The 18,320-nt window shown below is 40.5% G+C and overlaps 1 protein-coding gene across 2 annotated transcripts in view; it reads right to left on the reverse strand.

The window, feature by feature from the left end:
* Nucleotides 1–18,320, reverse strand: part of glra4a (glycine receptor, alpha 4a) — a 49,243-nt gene that overhangs the window by 10,981 nt on the left and 19,942 nt on the right. For both annotated transcript variants that reach the window (XM_086301124.1, XM_086301115.1), the window contains exons 2-5: nucleotides 11,839–11,963; nucleotides 10,884–10,951; nucleotides 9,502–9,725; nucleotides 4,602–4,684 (exon numbers count right to left, since the gene is read on the reverse strand). In XM_086301124.1, the coding sequence (XP_086157250.1) occupies nucleotides 4,602–4,684; nucleotides 9,502–9,725; nucleotides 10,884–10,951; nucleotides 11,839–11,963 (500 nt within the window). The remainder of the gene's footprint in view (nucleotides 1–4,601; nucleotides 4,685–9,501; nucleotides 9,726–10,883; nucleotides 10,952–11,838; nucleotides 11,964–18,320) is intronic.

Raw genomic sequence — 18,320 nt, forward strand, 5'->3', positions numbered from 1 at the left:
ACACACAGTAGCTGGTATTTTGGCCCATTCCTCCATGCAGATCTTCTCGAGAGCAGTGATGTTTTGGGGCTGTCGCCGAGCAACACGGACTTTCAACTCCCGCCACAGATTTTCTATGGGGTTGAGGTCTGGAGACTGGCTAGGCCACTCCAGGACTTTCAAATGCTTCTTACGGAGCCACTCCTTTGTTGCCCGGGCGGTGTGTTTTGGATCATTGTCATGTTGGAAGACCCAGCCTCGTTTCATCTTCAAAGTTCTCACTGATGGAAGGAGGTTTTGGCTCAAAATCTCACGATCAAAATCAGAATCAGAATGGGGTTTATTGCCAAATGTTGAGCAGGTTTACAACATTAGGAAATTGCTGCGGTGCTTCAGTGCAAACATAGTGTCATAAATAGCACTTCCACAGGCATTGTAGTCCTGTAGTTAAGGAGCTCTTCTCTGGTGTACGAGTATCCAGCGGAGTATCCAGAGGAGTCCCCAGACACAGAAGAAATGCACAAAAACAAAACAAAAGTAACGCACTGAAGCACCAGGGCGACCATCCGCGGCGCCATCTTGGCCAGATACATGGCCCCATTCATTCTGTCCTTAACACGGATCAGTCGTCCTGTCCCCTTGGCAGAAAAACAGATCCATAGCATGATGTTTCCACCCCCATGCTTCACAGTAGGTATGGTGTTCTTGGGATGCAACTCAGTATTCTTCTTCCTCCAAACACGACGAGTTGAGTTTATACCAAAAAGTTCTACTTTGGTTTCATCTGACCACATGACATTCTCCCAATCCTCTGCTGTATCATCCATGTGCTCTCTGGCAAACTTCAGACGGGCCTGGACATGCACTGGCTTCAGCAGCGGAACACGTCTGGCACTGCGGGATTTGATTCCCTGCCGTTGTAGTGTGTTACTGATGGTGACCTTTGTTACTTTGGTCCCAGCTCTCTGCAGGTCATTCACCAGGTCCCCCCGTGTGGTTCTGGGATCTTTGCTCACCGTTCTCATGATCATTTTGACCCCACGAGATGAGATCTTGCGTGGAGCCCCAGATCGAGGGAGATTATCAGTGGTCTTGTATGTCTTCCATTTTCTGATGATTGCTCCCACAGTTGATTTTTTCACACCAAGCTGCTTGCCTATTGTAGATTCACTCTTCCCAGTCTGGTGCAGGTCTACAATACTTTTCCTGGTGTCCTTCGAAAGCTCTTTGGTCTTGGCCATGGCGGAGTTTGGAGTCTGACTGTTTGAGGCTGTGGACAGGTGTCTTTTATACAGATGATGAGTTCAAACAGGTGCCATTCATACAGGTAACGAGTGGGGGACAGAAAAGCTTCTTACAGAAGACGTTACAGGTCTGTGAGAGCCAGAGATTTTCCTTGTTTGAGGTGACCAAATACTTATTTTCCACCCTAATTTACGAATAAATTCTTTACAAATCCTACCATGTGAATTCATGGATTTTTTTTTCACATTCTGTCTCTCACAGTTGAAGTGTACCTCTGGTGCAAATTACTGACCTCTGTCATCATTTTAAGTGGGGGAACTTGCACAATCGGTGGCTGACTAAATACTTTTTTGCCCCACTGTAATGAGATGCTTTTCTGTTCTGTTCCTCTGCCAGACGGAGCCAACAGACGTCAAAACGCAACCGACACAGCCTTCAAGGTGCAATAAAAATGGAATTCATGAGCCAGCATGTCTGGAATATCTCAGCAAGGTAGAGTAATGAGCATTAGTCACATGCCATCTCTTTTTTCATGTTATAAAGTCTTTCACCTAATGAAAGTTACAGTTATGCTTCACACTTCCTGTTTTAGTCTTTCACTAATAGACTAACTTCCAAGTAGATTTGGGGTTACTGAACATTAATGGCTCGTGGCAAAGCAAACTAGTATAAGCTGCATATATGAGGCATCCTATGGTTGGCTCTGTTTATATATCTGTATAAGCCCGTGGCCTTGGCTCTCTAAACCTCAGAAGATAAACTCCTCCCCCATTATTCTCCTCTCTCACGCTCTCATGCTGAGCAGATGGTGTTGCGAGAGCTCTAGTAGTGACAGCAAAACCCATAATGTCCTCTTAACATTAAGCTCAAGCCAAGGTGATCGCACCCTTGGGTGGTGTACACTAGCAGCATCCTCAGTAGGCCTTTAATCATAAATGATTACCTCTCCTCTAATGGCAGTGTGATGTGATACAGTAACCCCCAGAACTAACACACATACACGCACGCACATATAGACAGACACTGCCACATCAGGCACACATCTGTTTACCCGAGCGTCTCCTCTTCTTGCACTTCTGAAGGGTGAAATGTCTTTATATTTTATTAGATTAAAAAAAAAAACTCAGCTTGTCCCTCTGCTTCTTGATTATTACCGAGTCAGGTACAAATCCAGATAGCGGTTAAAACTTTAAACTAAACTTATTTGGATAAAAGCTGAATCTTTGGAAGGCTCTGTCTATTTCACCCTTTGCCAAAGTTGAATTCTTTTGTCCCTGTGAAGGGAAATTGGGTCACACTAGGCACAGAGGGTGGGTCACATATAATAAAAGGGACACAAAATTAAAGTTTTATTATTTATATCCTGGAAATTGGTTTCATGAGGGCAGATACTATCTCTGCTAAAGGCAAAGGAAGTCTGAGAGAGGAGAATACTCTTCCTACTCGGTTTTATCAGTGCACAACATTTTAATAGGTTTCAAATATGTTTTCTACGTTTTTTCCAAACTCTCTGGTTTTAATAAATGCGGAGAAAATGTGGTGCCTTGGTCCAAACCTTTGAAACTGTCCACTCCACTGAGCTGACTGATTTGTCTGGCACTGTGACGTGAAAAAGTAGCTTCTCTGTCAAACATTCAGTCCAATGAGCACCAAAAAACAGGACTAAAGATTAGCCAGTGTCACTGGCGGCATCAATGCTGATGCCAAGCAGTTGTCAAGCTGTGCAAATGAGGAATCAGTCTGTTTTGCATTTGTGCTGCTGAAATTGACATGATCCCCTCGAGAGTATTTTACATAGATGGTATGCATTCTATACAAGGGATAACATCGCAGTTTGATTTTGCTTTGGTCTGCTCTGCAAAACCAATATGTTTGCACGACTGCACTTCAGTGTCAACCTAAAATTGTGATAGCTTCAGACAAAGAGGTTAGTCTCTAAAGAGTGATTAGGGGAAAATCAAATCCTCTCTCCCACTGAAATGTTCAGGAGTGGAGACAGTGTCAGACTAAAGACAGAAACAAAGTGTAAGAACCTGACAATTCTGCCATGTTTCATGTAAGAAAATGTGAATGATTCAAGGGGGGAAAAGTTCATTTTATTTTTCCCTTCTCTGAGATTGCAGCAGCAACATAGCTGGGGTTTTCCACTCGTCCCTTTGCCCAGCAAAGTTTTCAGTTCCTCCCGGGGGATCCTCAGATATTCCCAGGCCAGATACGATATACTCCTTTGAGTTTCAGGCCTTACACAGGGGTCTTCACTCAGCAGATGTAAGCAGAAAAATCCCCCCCCCCTCCCAAAAAAAAAAAAAGATGCCTAGGAGGGATCCTAACTAGATGCCCAAACCAACTTAATTGACACCTTGTGGTATAAAATGACAGCTGCTATCAGTAGCAGCACCAATTTTCAGTAACTGACTAATGTAGTTAGCTTCACCAAGTGGATAAAAATACTACTGTTGTTGACGTAATGTCAGTCAACATCTGCCTCTATAGTTGCCTAACTTCCACAGCTTAAAAGGTTTTGAAATGGCATGTTTGCTCTTAAAACGGGAACAAGAATGAGGCTGTTTTCGGTAAAAGCAATTGTATTTCATAGAAAAGCTTTACCTGATAGTGTAACGTTCCCCACATCCTAATCTACAGGACAAAAAAAAGCAAACATCGGTCTATACAACATAGCGTGACTTTTGATCACTGTCACAGGATTTTTACCCACGAGACAGTGGTTCTTATACTAATTCTACAAATGCTGGTTATGGTTTGGGTTAATATAGACCCTTTTGCACTGTTAGATGTTTTGCTATTTGAAAACCCTTAAGATAAACTTCTAGAAAGTACAAAGCTATGACATCACAGCAACATGACCGGTCAGTTGTAACAGTGTCCAGGAAGCAACATTAATTATGGTGATATAGGAACAACACGGCAATATCAGATTGTGGATGGATTAAGTACAATTGGATCCTTGACTGCAAGACTGCACCCAGCTTGAGGAACCTATTTCGCACACATATGCTTGCACATTAGCATCTTTCTCAATCAAGCTGGTAGAGCGCTTACAGTTTCACCTTTGCAGTCGTAGTTTAATAAATATTTAATGTCCGTTACTGCTGTTAAGCAATATGTGGACAATTGCTCCTTCTGTGAAATAGTACGGACAATGGTCAACACCAGCTTGAGTAACAATCATATTAGCAATATCGATTAGAAACATGGACAAACATATGAAGCAATTACAAAACGTCATGCTCACACAAACCTGTAGGTTTGGCATACAGCAAGGCAAATGTAGAAAAGGGCAAAATGCAGAAAATAAGAAACCAAAGGAGGATAAAAGAGAGGTGAAACAAAAGGAAGAGGAGGAAATGAAAACTCACAGCTTTCAAGCTGCATGGTACAGGTCTGAATGTCCATTGGGAAATTCTTCAAATCCATAGGGCAAGACAGGGTAAGAGTCAGCCTGAGATAGAAAAAACAGATTGGAAAAGAGAAATAGGACGTAGAAGATGTCAGAGGGCACGACAGAGCTCGAGGAAAAGACACGAAGCATAAGAAGAAACGATCGATTACAACATTTTTAAAAAGTGGCTTTATCAGCGTCGGCTGCTTTGTTTTGCAATTTATGAGTCTGTATGAAAATGTTCAATAAAAAGTAATCGAATAAATAAAAATAATAAACAGGGATCTTTTTTTCAAAAAGAGTAGATTGGAAAACAGCTTGGATTTGTCTGCCATTTGATCGCTCACTCACTCACTCACTCACCACAGTAATAGAGAAGTAATTGGTGCAGGCATCCCGACTTTTATTTGTTGTTTTGATGCATTAAGCCTTCAAGGATTCTTAGAGAAGAGAGAGAGAGCTATTTGGGAGTCTGTCTGGAGGAAAGCTCTGTAATTACCTGCTGTAATGCATTGCCCAGAGGCGAGACAAGAGCCGGCAGCAATATACACTCAGACACCCATTTGCAACTGTGTTATGATGACAATATCTCTTTCACCAGCAGAAGAACAAACTACAAATACTCCACTGGTTGACTCGCTGCCTAAATTATGTCATGCACTTAGAGGGAACAAAGATGTTTGATGCATAATTACCGAACATAGTTTGCAAGCAAACCTAAGAGATGCAGTAAATCAGTGGAATGAGGAGGTGATTATCTGTATTTGCAATACTGTGAGTCTGTTTTCAATGGATGATGTCAATGTTTATGCCTCTCCCTCTTCCTAAAGAAGTTTTTCTTCTCAGTAAAATAGTAATTTCATGATTCAAATTCAAATTCAAATTTTATTTGTCACACACACACAGCCATACACAGTATGACATGGGGGTGAAATGCTTGTAGCTGTACAATGCCCGACCATTAAATGACAGAAGAAAAGTTTTACAATATTTACAATTTACTACAAAAATTTACAAATTAATTTAGGAATTTACAGTAAAGAATGTGCAAATAGCAGAAGAGATTATAAAGATTATAAAGGAATTATAGGATTATAGGAAATGTGTGGTGGTGCGTGTGGTGACGTGTGTGAGAGTCCAGTCTTATAGTGACGTGTTTGGGAGAGTCCAGTCCTACACCTGGTTCAGGCCCCGAATAGCCTGGGGGAAGAAGCTCCTCCTCATTCTCTCTGTTTTGGCCTTAAGGGAGCGGAAGCGCTTCCCAGACCTCAACAGTGAGAAGAGTCCATTGTTGGGATGGGAGAGGTCCATCATAATCTTCCTAGCTTTGGACTTGCACCGCTTGGTGTAGATGGACAGCAGGTCAGGGAGCTCTGATTGAATGATGCGTTCTGCCGAGCGCACCACCCTTTGCAGATCTCGTCTGTCCTGCTTGGTGCTGTTCCCAAACCAGGTGCAGATGTTTGACGTCAGGACGCTCTCGATGGTGCAGGAGTAGAAGTTCTTGAGCACCTTCAGTGGCAGATGGAAGTCTCTAAGTCTTCTGAGGAAGAAGAGACGCTGACGGGCTTTCTTAACCAGGGTGTTGATGTGACAGGACCATGACAGGTCCTGAGTGATGTGGACACCCAGGTATCGGAAACTGTCCACTCTCTCCACTGGCGTGCCACTGATGATGAGGGGTTTGTAATTCCTCGCCTGCTTTGTAGTGAAGTCCACGATCAGCTCCTTAGTCTTGCTGATGTTTAGGAGGAGGTTATTCTCCTGGCACCAGGTCTCCAGGTTCCTAATCTCCTCCAGGTAGGCCGTCTCGATGTTGTCGGAGATCAGGCCCACAACAGCGCTGAGTGAGATGGAGGGGGAGACTTGTTTTCCTACCCTCACTGATTGGGGTCTGTCTGTGAGGAAGTTGAGGATCCACTGACACAGTGATGAGCTGAGTCCTAGATCCGTCAACTTGGTGAAAAGCTTAGAGGGAATTATTGTGTTGAATGCTGAACTGTAGTCCACGAACAGCATCCTAACATAATTCCCTCTGCCAGTGTCCAGGTGACTCAGGGATGTGTGGAGCAGGTGAGCTATGGCATCGTCTGTGGAACGATTAGTCCGGTAAGCAAACTGAAGTGAGTCGATGGTGGGAGGAAGTGAAGAAGTGATGTGATCTCTCATCAGTCTTTCAAAACACTTCATCACAATTGAAGTCAGTGCTACTGGACGGTAGTCATTGTGGCAAGCGGGCTGTTGTTTCTTTGGAACAGGGACAATAATGGACCGTTTGAAGCACGTGGGAACCACAGCTTGGGCCAGGGAGAGGTTGAAGATCTCCGTGAACACCGGTGCTAGTTGATCAGCGCAGGCTCTAAGGACCCGGCCAGGGATTGCATCTGGTCCTGCTGCCTTCCTGGTGTTCACCCTCCTGAAGGTGTTCCTCACGGCATGCTCTGTGATGACGAATGCATTTTCTTCACTGGTGCACTCCGAGCGCGCACAGCCGTTTGTTGTTTTAATTGCTGCGGCGTCGAAGCGAGCATAAAACGTGTTCAGCTCATCAGCCAGTGAAGCATCTGCATTCATCATTGAAGAAGCTGGTCGTTTATAGTCCGTTATAGTCCGCAGTCCTTTCCACAGGCTCCTAGAGTCGCACTGTCGTAGCTGTGACTCTAGTTTTTCCCCGTAGCTCCGCTTTGCCTTTCGGACCGCGCTGCGCACGTTGTAGGACGCAGCCTTGTATAGGTCCATACAAGGGAAAATCAACAACAAAACATATAAACATAAATATCATTGCACAACATAACTTAACGCGAACAGACTTTTGTGATTAAATTGTTTTCTATTGTGTACATTTTATCAGCGTTTTAATTACAAACATGTTTAAAGCTTTAAAATGGGAACTCTGGACACACAAGCACGGAGTAAAACTACATCTACTCCTCCCGTGCAATCGTTTATTAAGTCGGCTGCAAATTTCCCATCTGGCGCAGAGCGTCATTAAACAAAATCGCATCAAAGACTCCATCACACACTTGCCACTTGACATGTTTGCACCCTATTAATAGTTTGGTGACCTCCAGTGCGCATAGACATGCACTGGTTGGGTGGAAAGATGCAGTAAGATGAGTAACTGGCATTTCAGCAATCTGCTATATTTTAGTTAAGAAGTCATGTTTGAGTGGGATTTATTTTCCATTTCTCTGCTAGCACCAGACTGGGGAGCAATTTTTTTTTTTTGGGGGGGGGGGCATCTTCACTGAATTTAGCAGAAATGGAGTGCCCAAGTTGAGTAACGATTTGCTGATGCATAGGGCTGTGCGATATGACCAAAATCTCATATCCCGATATAAGAATTCCATCATCCGATAACGATATAAATCACAAAAATTTAACATTTTCTATAAATTCCGTGAATCTCGGGCAGCTCGACTTGCGGGAAGTGTTCTCAGCTGGGCGTCGTGTAGCTGGAGTCGAGTGTTTTAACCGATGCATGAAACGATACATTTTTAGACATAAGTTGTAACGGCCGCCGTTTTCTTTGTGAGTATTTATTACACGGCGTGCTGCGGGGAAAAGCCTGTTCTGACCTTTGAGTCTAAGGTTTATTTTTTAGCACCTGGCGGCTCGTTTTTACTTCTCATCTGTAAATACTCTGCATACTCTTTTACGTGATTCAGTTTATTTTGAAAAGTCTCAACAGGATCTTGAACTTTATTGTGAAAGGTTTATGTGGAACATAAACAAGCGGACACGCGATGGTGTTACCGTCGTTGTTGCTAACGACAACGCATAAAAACAAGCGCTTGTCCGTCTGTAGTGTGGTTATATTAAATATAAGAGAAAGAGAGAAGTTTAATAAATTAATATAGCCACTACAGTGACCATCGAAACCATGAAAAAAATATTGTTGTAAACAGTTTATTTTGCGACACCACGAAACAAACGATAGCGTAAAATGAAACGACAGACATTTTTATATCGTCATCCGATATATATTGTTATATCGAACAGCCCTACTGATGCATATACATAGTTTGAGTTTAATGCCTCGATTAAAAAAAAGAAAAAAAGACGCTGTTTAAAATGTAAACCAAAAGAAAATACAACAATTTTCCAAACTCATAATCCCAGATCTTTGTCACAGCAGCGCAAAGAAAACCTATTCAGTGTTTGAACTGAATCTAAGAAACAGTTTCAGTCCACCAATCTGCAAAAAACTGAGTCTACAAATTCTCTACAATTTCAGAATAATGTTTCTCTGCGTAAAATTGTGAAGGCTGCAAATATCGAATCATCTACAGCACATAATATCAAGAAAAAGAGTCCAAGAATCTGCATGACATGACCCTGTCTCACCTCTGAGATGTGCTGCTGCCAAAAAATTTAAAATGAGCTACACTTTTCTTTAAATAGTACATTTTCTCACTTTAAACATTTGATATGTTTACCATGTTCTTTATTGTGAATAAAATATGGGTTTATGAGATTTGCAAATCAATACATTTTCTTTTCATTTACATTTTACACAGCATTTCAACACTTTCTGAATTTGGTTTGGAAAATATTGTATGTACAGTAATGTTGTATATAAAGCCTAAAGAGGACAGAACAAAATCTGAAGTAAAATAGAAAGTCTCAAGCTCAAACTGAATAGAATTAAATGGACTTCACACATGAATAATTCCCTCTTTAGGGGGTTTATGGTTAGAAATGGGCAAAAAAAAAATTCTACAGGTCAGACTCTCACTCACAAATCCAAACCTACTAGAGACTGAAATTCAATAAATTCATGTTGTTAAAAAATAAATTGAAGTGTTTTCTAAACATATAACTAGATAACCCAGTACCAGTGGTCCTGCTGTTCTAGAAATATAATCTTTAGTTACCTGATACTGTAAAGAACGCTGCCATCTTGGAAAATCCGTAGCAGCTTGTTATCAGTAGTGACCTCATGGAAATTGGCTCCTTTCTCGTTTGCGAAGAATAAATCAGGTTTCCAGATAGAGTCCAACATGGATGGATCCAGATCAAGGGAGTCATCGGGGTATTCGCTGTATGCCAGACGAGGGTCATTCCATTTTTGCCGTAGAAATACATTGAGCCTGTAGTCCTGTGGAAGAACGCAGGGTAGTTAATGGAAAATATACCATCAGTGGAGGTTGCAGTTAGATGGAAAACTCAGAAGTGGATTGTTCTGCTGTAGTTTGAGAAGTTCTGGGACCAGTCTGATACGGGTCACTGTTTGTCCGTTCTTATTTTGAATTGAAGCTAAACTTCTCAAAGCCAGACAGAAATATCATGAAAGTTATTCTCTTGGGATGGAGTACGACTTTATACAACATTAATTCGAGCTATATAATTTTTCTACTTTATATTTCCTCATGATGAGAATAACACACTTTAATGAACATCCTTTCATTTGAGAAATGTGAAATGTGTGAAAACCCTGGAGACTGAGCAAATAAATGGAAAATCTGAAAAATATTCATATCACACCTAACAAGAAAGAGCAAGCGCTAAGGTCACTGCAGATAATTCCTCTTTGTTTGCTGCATTATATTTGTCAGGTTTAGTAAAAAAAGAAAAGAAAAGACTGCGCTGAGAGCTGATAATGAAGGCCAGGCTAAGGAAATACACCAAACACAGCCTGGCCTGCAGCCAGAAGACATAAGTAATTAAATTAGAAATCTAATCAGTACAATTAATTCATAATTTCTCTGTGGCCAATTGCAGTTATTAAGGTTTTTTCTTTTATTTATTTAAAAAAAATAAGAAAAGTCCTGCAGTTAAAATATTAATGTTTTCTGGGTTAACCTGACTGTAGCTTTGGAGCTCTGGAAGTCCCCCGGATACCCTTAAACACTTCACTGCTTTACTGTAGTGTTAATGCAGACGTAAGGGGAGCCATTTTTCCTGTCCTTTCACCCTTCTCCCTTTTCTTTCATTTTCTCAATTTTTCATTTTAATTGCAGAGTGGACAGTTCATTATCAGCATGTCAGTGACCCCAATGGTCTCTGAAGGTTGCACTGTTATGCTCCAGGAAACAGAAATTGCTTCAGCACTTAAAGGATTAGAAACCAATAAGTTAGAAAAGGAAAATGAAAAGTATTTTTTATTATTAATCATGCAGAGAGATACAACTGTACCATAATCTGCTGCTATAATCATGTCAAAGAGTATTTACAATATTTAATTTTCTGGGCTATGAAGAAAAAGCAAAACTTACATTTTTAAGAAATGTGTAATATTTGTACATGCTCTTCTTACCATGGTCGTTTCTGTGATTGAACCAAAGCTGTTGATAAAAATATTACAGGTGACGTTCACAGGCGGACCTGGGGAAAAGAGATAAGAACATAGATGCACACTTGTCCCTGCGATTTATGAAAAAGCACCACTGTGAATATTTGTCTTTGCACCTTCTAAGGCTATAGAAAATGTATCCATTGTACCACTACTTTTCATCTGCTTACAGTGACTGTGACTTAAAAATGTTATTGCAATGCATGCAATGCTAATTCCAGTTCTGAAGTTGGAGTTCCTGCTATTCCTCTCACTGTCAGTGTAACGACAGCTTAAAAGCTTCATGTAAAAGTCTGGGCACAAAGATAATGACAGGAGGAACAAATATAGTCAGGCGTCTGAGAAAACAAAATAGTGCTCAGGCCTGTCTACATTACATAACTCAGGGAGGATGTTTTATAGAGTCACACACTCCACTAACAAGTACACCACAGAGGTACAACATTAAGAAAAATATTTTGTTGCTTAAACCCTGACACTGTGGAGCTGTGTTCAATGTGTGGAGGACACACATGAGAACCTTACTCTCAGGTGCTTTGTATGCACACCATCTACCCATATCCTCTCCTGGTGACTTGTGGGTGGTTCAAACTGTTTCTTCTCTAGAAAATCCAGGTAGCAGTTTTGCACATATATTTTGTATGTAACAGAATTTTGGTTTTTGGAAGTAATGTCGTACTGAGACAAAATTACAGCGGTTGGGTATCTCATAGCATAAAGCATACGAACAGCTTTAAATGTTAGAATTTTCCTACAGTTTTGGTGAAGACACATACACGGCAAATGCACATGAGCTTGGCGAGTTGTTTAGCTTTCACAGCACAGACTCACTACTGTTTGCTTTGTTTTCTAATGCTTGTACTTTCTCTAGGATTTTCTTGAGGGCTACTGCGACGGTCTGCCATGGCGTACGCTGTACCTTTGAAGTTGGGTCTGATCCGTGCATCATATCCTGATGTTTTCCCCATGAGTTTGTCCAGGAAGTCAGAAGGTGAAAGCTCTTGTCTGCTGGGGTGCTTTATCTCCTCCTTACAGGAGCTCAGTCTGACATTACCCAGGAGGAGAGGCAAAGACGGGAGCAACAAATACAAAGAGAAAGAGAAGAGAGAGGATATGAAAAACGGTAGTGAAGGAGTGCATTCATGTCTGAGAGGTAGCAGTGGGGGTTGTGGGCAAAGAAAAAAAATAAATGAAGCCAGCAAGTCAGTCATCAGCACAAAACACAGCAGTAGATGCGAAATGAGGGTGAAAAATGATAACTGAATGGCTTGCCTCAGCTGGCAACTAAAAGCTTATCTATTTCCCATCATGACTAAGACTTATTGAAGTTGTTAGACCCTAACTACTGAGAAGCAAAACAGAAGCAGAGGTAAACTTGTCCCTCCTCTGTGCCTCCCACTGCTTGCGGCTTAGCAGGGGTAAAGCTTGACAGATTGATGGCTCAATTGTAATGCTATGAATGTCACACTGGGGAGAGGAAGGAGTTGATACGAGCTCCAGTAAGGCTCGGGCAGCCACTGACAAGAATAACCAACAGCCTGGAGTGAAAGGAAAAAGAAGAAGGGTAACAAAGAGGGATATCTTAAGGAACACACAAAGAACAGGACACATTGGATTGGACTTCTGTTTGGCTCTGGCTGCAGCGCAGCATATTGCACCCCATGAATTTGATACAACTGTTAACAGTTCATGATTCTGTCAAGATCTAAAGCTACGTACAGATGGCAGGTTCAGTCCCTGGGAAGGCACAGTATTGCTGATACCCTGTGTTTTCCTGATTAAGTCTGGAACCAGTCTGATTTACCAATCTTTGCTTTAGAGTCACAAAAACTGCATGGGCAGTTCATAGTTTACAGGGTGACTTTGGGGACAATATTTTTTAAACATGTGTGAAGCCGAGTTGGTCCTAAGATATGCATTATTTGCAATAGCACAGACTACAATTAGGAATTTAATTAGGAATTAGGAAACGCCAGTTTAGCGTTTACTGCATGCAAGAAGTCCAATTTGTGACTCAATTTATACACTTGTGCCATTACTTATTTTATATTACTCAACAGATTTTTTTAAAAATTGAAATTCCTTCGCAGACTGATATATTCATTTCCATATGGTGACATTTTGCCTCTGTAATTCTCAGTTCTGATGGACACCAACTGTACCTGAAAATAGCCTGCACGGTAATTACTACATTCACTTCCTCTTATTCCTGTTGCAGTGTGTGTAGGGGTAAAAGAATGCATCACGTTTGTTTTGTTCTTTGAACTGCTTTAATTTTACATCCTCTCATTCGGTTTTAGATGATCAGAGTCATTAATGGGGCAAACATTCACTTCTGGTGCTTCTTTAATGGAAAAGCTTTTTGTCATCAGTCCACTTTGATTTAAATAAGGACGCTGATTTGAGCTAAACGTATAATCTAGCTCTGCCATCTATTACTGTGACAAGACAGACATGTTTATGTATCACTGTGTGTAGATTTAGTTACTGAAAGAAGAACTCCTTGTTGTTCCAAAACCTGTGACTATGGCTCCGATACTAAAGCGTATTGCCTACCGACCCCCGATTCCTCCATGCAATGTGGTGAAGTATCGCTGGACAAAGCAGCTCCGATGCATCTATCGGAGTGTGACTTTGTGTGTGAATGTTAGAAAGTCCGAGTGCTTAAAAAGTGGACTTAACGGTTAAGCAGTGTTCACCATTTTTCCAAGCAAGCATCTTCAGCTTTATTTTTTAATGAATTCATTCAAATGTACTCAACTTGCTGTTGTTATTCAAAGACCAACACTTACAATTTGATTATCACTTCTGTGATAGTTTTACTAGCAAGCTTTGTATATATTTTTTAAACTTTTTAGACTGAATATTGTGTTGTGCTTGCCCACAGTACTTCTGGTACAGTGCAACTAATCTGACAGCTCATCTATACCTCTGTAACTCTAGTTTTACTGTTACTGTGCTCATTGATTTTACCAGTGTCTGTACCACAAGTAAAGCGAGCTTGTTGCCTTGCATACATAGTGAGGTTAGATGGATTCACTGACAACCAAAACAACATGCCCATGAACATACAAGCCTTATCACTGGAGCCCTTCTTTTGCTTTCATCATAGAGACGTGCACATATCAGTCTTTTGTGAAAGCTCGACTCTCACTGGTCCCATAACTCCCCTCACTCCACGCACTCCTTCCCCTCTAGTAACACTGATGTAACACGCGCACCTCTCTTATCTTTTTTCCCCTCTCACAAGCACTTGGCTACAAACACAAACAGGTGCACAAGGGGGTGGATGGATGGTCAGCCTCTTACTTGCAGTAAGCCACTGATAACAACAAACAATCTGTCTTGGGTTGCGTCCCTTTCACAAACCAACACAGAACAATAAAGCATCCTGTTTGGCCTAAAGTGTGATTTTTCTCTCACAGGTGGTCACAAGAATTCAAAGACAAATGACTGTGACAGTAAACTCTTTAATCTTGAAGAAATATTGACAGACAAAGAATAAGACCCTACAACAAGCATGTGTTGGCAGTGTGAATGCTTTTGATGTGGATGCTGTTACATGACATTTTGGGAAATAAAAGATCATGGAGAGGTGAACTGCAGTCAAGACACTCAGTCTGCCCCACAACGCTGTCAGCCTAGCTCACAGGACAAGGTTCACCATTTCTATACTGTACTATGCATGCGTCAGTGCTCCGAGCCAACTATTAAGACAGAAACTTCTAGTGAAATACAGCCCCACTTTATAGAGCTGACTGAGAGTAATTTCTGCTTATGGTTGGGGAAATGGCAGTATGAGATTTCTCAGTTAATAAGGTGCTGGTAGTTTTACGATGTTTCCTGATGGTGATCAAACATAATGAAAATACAGTATGCAGAGAACACAAAGTTTAAGTGCATTTAAAGCACACAAGTAAAGAATATTTAAAGAGTAATAAGATAAATAAACTCTTGAGGTCAATGGACGAACTTCTTACCCACTGCTATAGGAGGATGTGTGGGTTTGTTTTCCCTCGGGGACCAACATCACCTCTCTATCAACCCTCACGCATATCCAACTGGATTTCTTGCTATTGTTTATGGTGTCACAATAGGATCTTATATAACTGAGAGGGTGAAAGAAGAAACAGCCTAAGCCATTTACAAGCGTGTCAAAACAATTTTATCTTTAGGTTTCTGGCACAAATACAACTGTTTGAAAATTTACTCACTTGCATTCCGACTAATGAGTCCTGACAGATGTTTAAGATGTAGTGCTGGAGGTTTTGGGAAAGACTGAACTCCTTCCAAAAATTTACATCTTTATCAGGAAACTCTGTCTTAGTCAATTGCTTTTGGATGTGAAGTCTATCGAGGTTTATGTAGTGTACAGGAATCACTGTTAAGATGGAACAATATAATAATCTATTGACCATAAAACTACAAGAGAGGCTGCAAGTGGCTCATCAGAACCCTTAAAAACTAAATTATGTGGTTCTTTGTTTGAATGATTCAATTATTAAGATGCTCTTTGCTGACATTTAATTAGCCTGACCTTTTGCTTCCCCTGCATCCCTTTCATTTGAGGATCGGTGCCAGGCTGCTGTTGAGAATAACAAGTCATTCCTTCCATTATAAAGCAAGTTTTGGCTGTAACACTCTCGTTAGCAAGTGACTTTTTATTGAAAACAAAGCTAAAGTCAAAGCCAAAAGGTGATTGTATACACACATATTTAGATGCAGGGAAAATTTTGTTATAACAGTGTTGCCAGTAAGAAATGTTTCAATGTCTTTGAAGTGGTAATTTGCTTTATTGCTTTTATAAACACCCCCCCCCCGACTTTACTGTTTGAATCTATCATAGGGTGGTTTTCAGTTTGAAAGGCCTCTCTGCATCTTCCTGAACTCACAAATTCACATCAGTGGGGCAGCTACAAGAGGAAAAAGCTGTTTTGGCAAACCTGCCAGGAGCGTCTTATCAGATCAACCATGTGTACCCAAAGTAAGTACAACTGGGGTGAAGAGCTAGCAAGCATTTGATTACCTTTCCACTCCACCAGGCTTTCAACCAAAATAAATTCATTGAATAAACAAATAAACCTTCAGGTTGCCGTTAATTTTGGTCAATGTAACAGAAGCATTATCCTGCTATCTTGTGTACACATGACCCTCAGTCCAGGAAAAAACAAACAAACATAAAAAGTCTACGGATAACAACGCAGGGGCCAGTGTTAGTCAGGGTTGCTTTGTTTTACAGTTCTTCCTCACACAAAACAGACGGATTTTGAGAAATGTTGTATGAATAGAGATTAATTTACTAGTTTTAAGTATATATTTAAAAAAAAAAATCCCAACAGAGAACAGTGCAAACTAATTAAGCTACAGCGAAACTGGCATCAGCTTCTCTTCGCTTACCAGAGCTGTATGGCCAATTCCTCACAACTTGCTCTGGTTTAGCTTCACCACTGTCATGTTGTGTTTTTGGAATATGATGATACTCGCCACCTAATTACTAATTAAAAATTGGTGAAAAAAAAAAAAACGTGAAAACTTATTTTAATCCAAATTATTATCTTTTTTTAAAACAAACAAACAAACAAACAAACAAACAAACAAGCTATACAAGAAAACATTTTATATTAATTGATTTATTTCTATATAAGGAACCCCATTAGTTTCCACAATAGTGGTTGCTAAACAAATTTTTATGAGTGTTTAATTTGGTTTAGATACAACAGGACAATGCTGTTTGTTTAACGGCTTTGGATCAGAAATTGATCTTTTGTATTATTGTATAAGCTTTTTAAATTTGAAGAGCTCATTGTGATAATCACACTCTTGCACTCTTAACATTTCAGCTCTCAGCATTAAAAGCACAATCATTGCTGCACTAGCTTTGAATGTTGGAACTGGATTTAATCCATAAGATGTTTATAAAGTGCAAATATAATTTATAGGAATCTGCTGCTGTTGCAGGTCAAGCAGGTCAAGCAAAAAGATTAGCTACATAACTTGACAAATGCTAGGCATTTATAGTGCGGTGTATCCTTTAGTTATAACGGACATCAGCACATCCAGTAAAATAAAAGAGGCTTGAGCTGTCGTTCTCTATATATTACATAGAGTTCAAATCTATAAGGACATAACTGGACTGGGTAGGGTGAGGGGGAAGGGAGGCTAGGTCAGCAAGAGACCAACAGCTGCAAAATTCACTGATTCCTCTTTTTCTCACGACGTATAGCCTCCATGCCTCAGGAGATATAGAAAGCTGCCCACTAATTTCAAGGACAGATAACGAAGCAGCTAATTATCACATAAAAATACTACTTTGAACATATTTGTTCAATTTTTATTTAACTTAATAACAATCAGTTTATATTTCATATAACAGATAAAAATTGCACCAAATCAGATGGGATGAGGGTCTTCCAATGGAGTTCAAACATATTTTGTTAATTACTTTTTCATTAGAAAGACGCAGAAAAGCACATCTTTTCACAGTATGGATGTTCACTGGTTTCCAACCAGGAAGCACTGGGGGATATCAAGGCCATTAGATGTTCATATAGTACATGGAAATGCTAAGTTTCTAGTCCCATTAGCATAATGGGAAACAGAAGAAAATTGCTTTCTCTGCCTGTTGCCACATTGCTCTAATTTCCTACTTGCCAACTTGTCCTTGACATTTACTTGAGCCTCATGTATTGATCTAATACCTCTTAGATAATTGACAGAACTTTCTATCAGGCCAACCAAACCACAGAAATCATTCAAGCTTGTGACAGGCATCTTATCAAAATGGTGTGCTTCATGGAAATACAATGACATGCCATTTTTTGTTTTTAATGGCCTGTGTAGCCCTTGTCTTTACACCACTGTATGAAATGGCCTATGGCTACTGCTGTTGCTTTTTGATCAATAGGCACATTGGGGAATGGGATTTGGAGCACACTGTAATTTAACCTTGCACATTTATCTTCAATGACATGACCACTGCCATCCTGTAACACCTTGAGTATGAAAACACAGGTACCGACAGAGCATCCTACAGCAGATGATTTGTCACTTAATCGGGCCATCACCGGGATCTCACACTTGTGTTTTAATGCAAGATGCCTTTAAGAAATAGGTTAAAAAAACAAAACACAGAAATCCAGCAAAGACTTGACTCAGGACCCGAGAGATGCATCTGGCTCTCCGGTGGATCCATCTACTGCTCATCAGAAATGGTCTCAATGGAAGGGTGGATGTCATCAAAGAGAGAAAGGGATAAAGTATGTTTAACTCCAAAAGGCCTGAACTACGAATTTGTGGAAATTTCACACTGTAATTTTTGGTTGAAATAATCTTCAGTGTGTATGGAGCGGGTCTGGACAAAAGAACAATACTAATCCATGTATTTTTACATTTTGATAATAC

The sequence above is a fragment of the Aulonocara sp. 'chitande type north' Nkhata Bay genome, linkage group LG2 (genome assembly GCF_057382095.1).
Source record: "Aulonocara sp. 'chitande type north' Nkhata Bay isolate Kocher_YH1m ecotype deep benthic linkage group LG2, A_spYH_male_GT1.1, whole genome shotgun sequence".
NCBI lineage: Eukaryota > Metazoa > Chordata > Actinopteri > Cichliformes > Cichlidae > Aulonocara > Aulonocara sp. 'chitande type north' Nkhata Bay.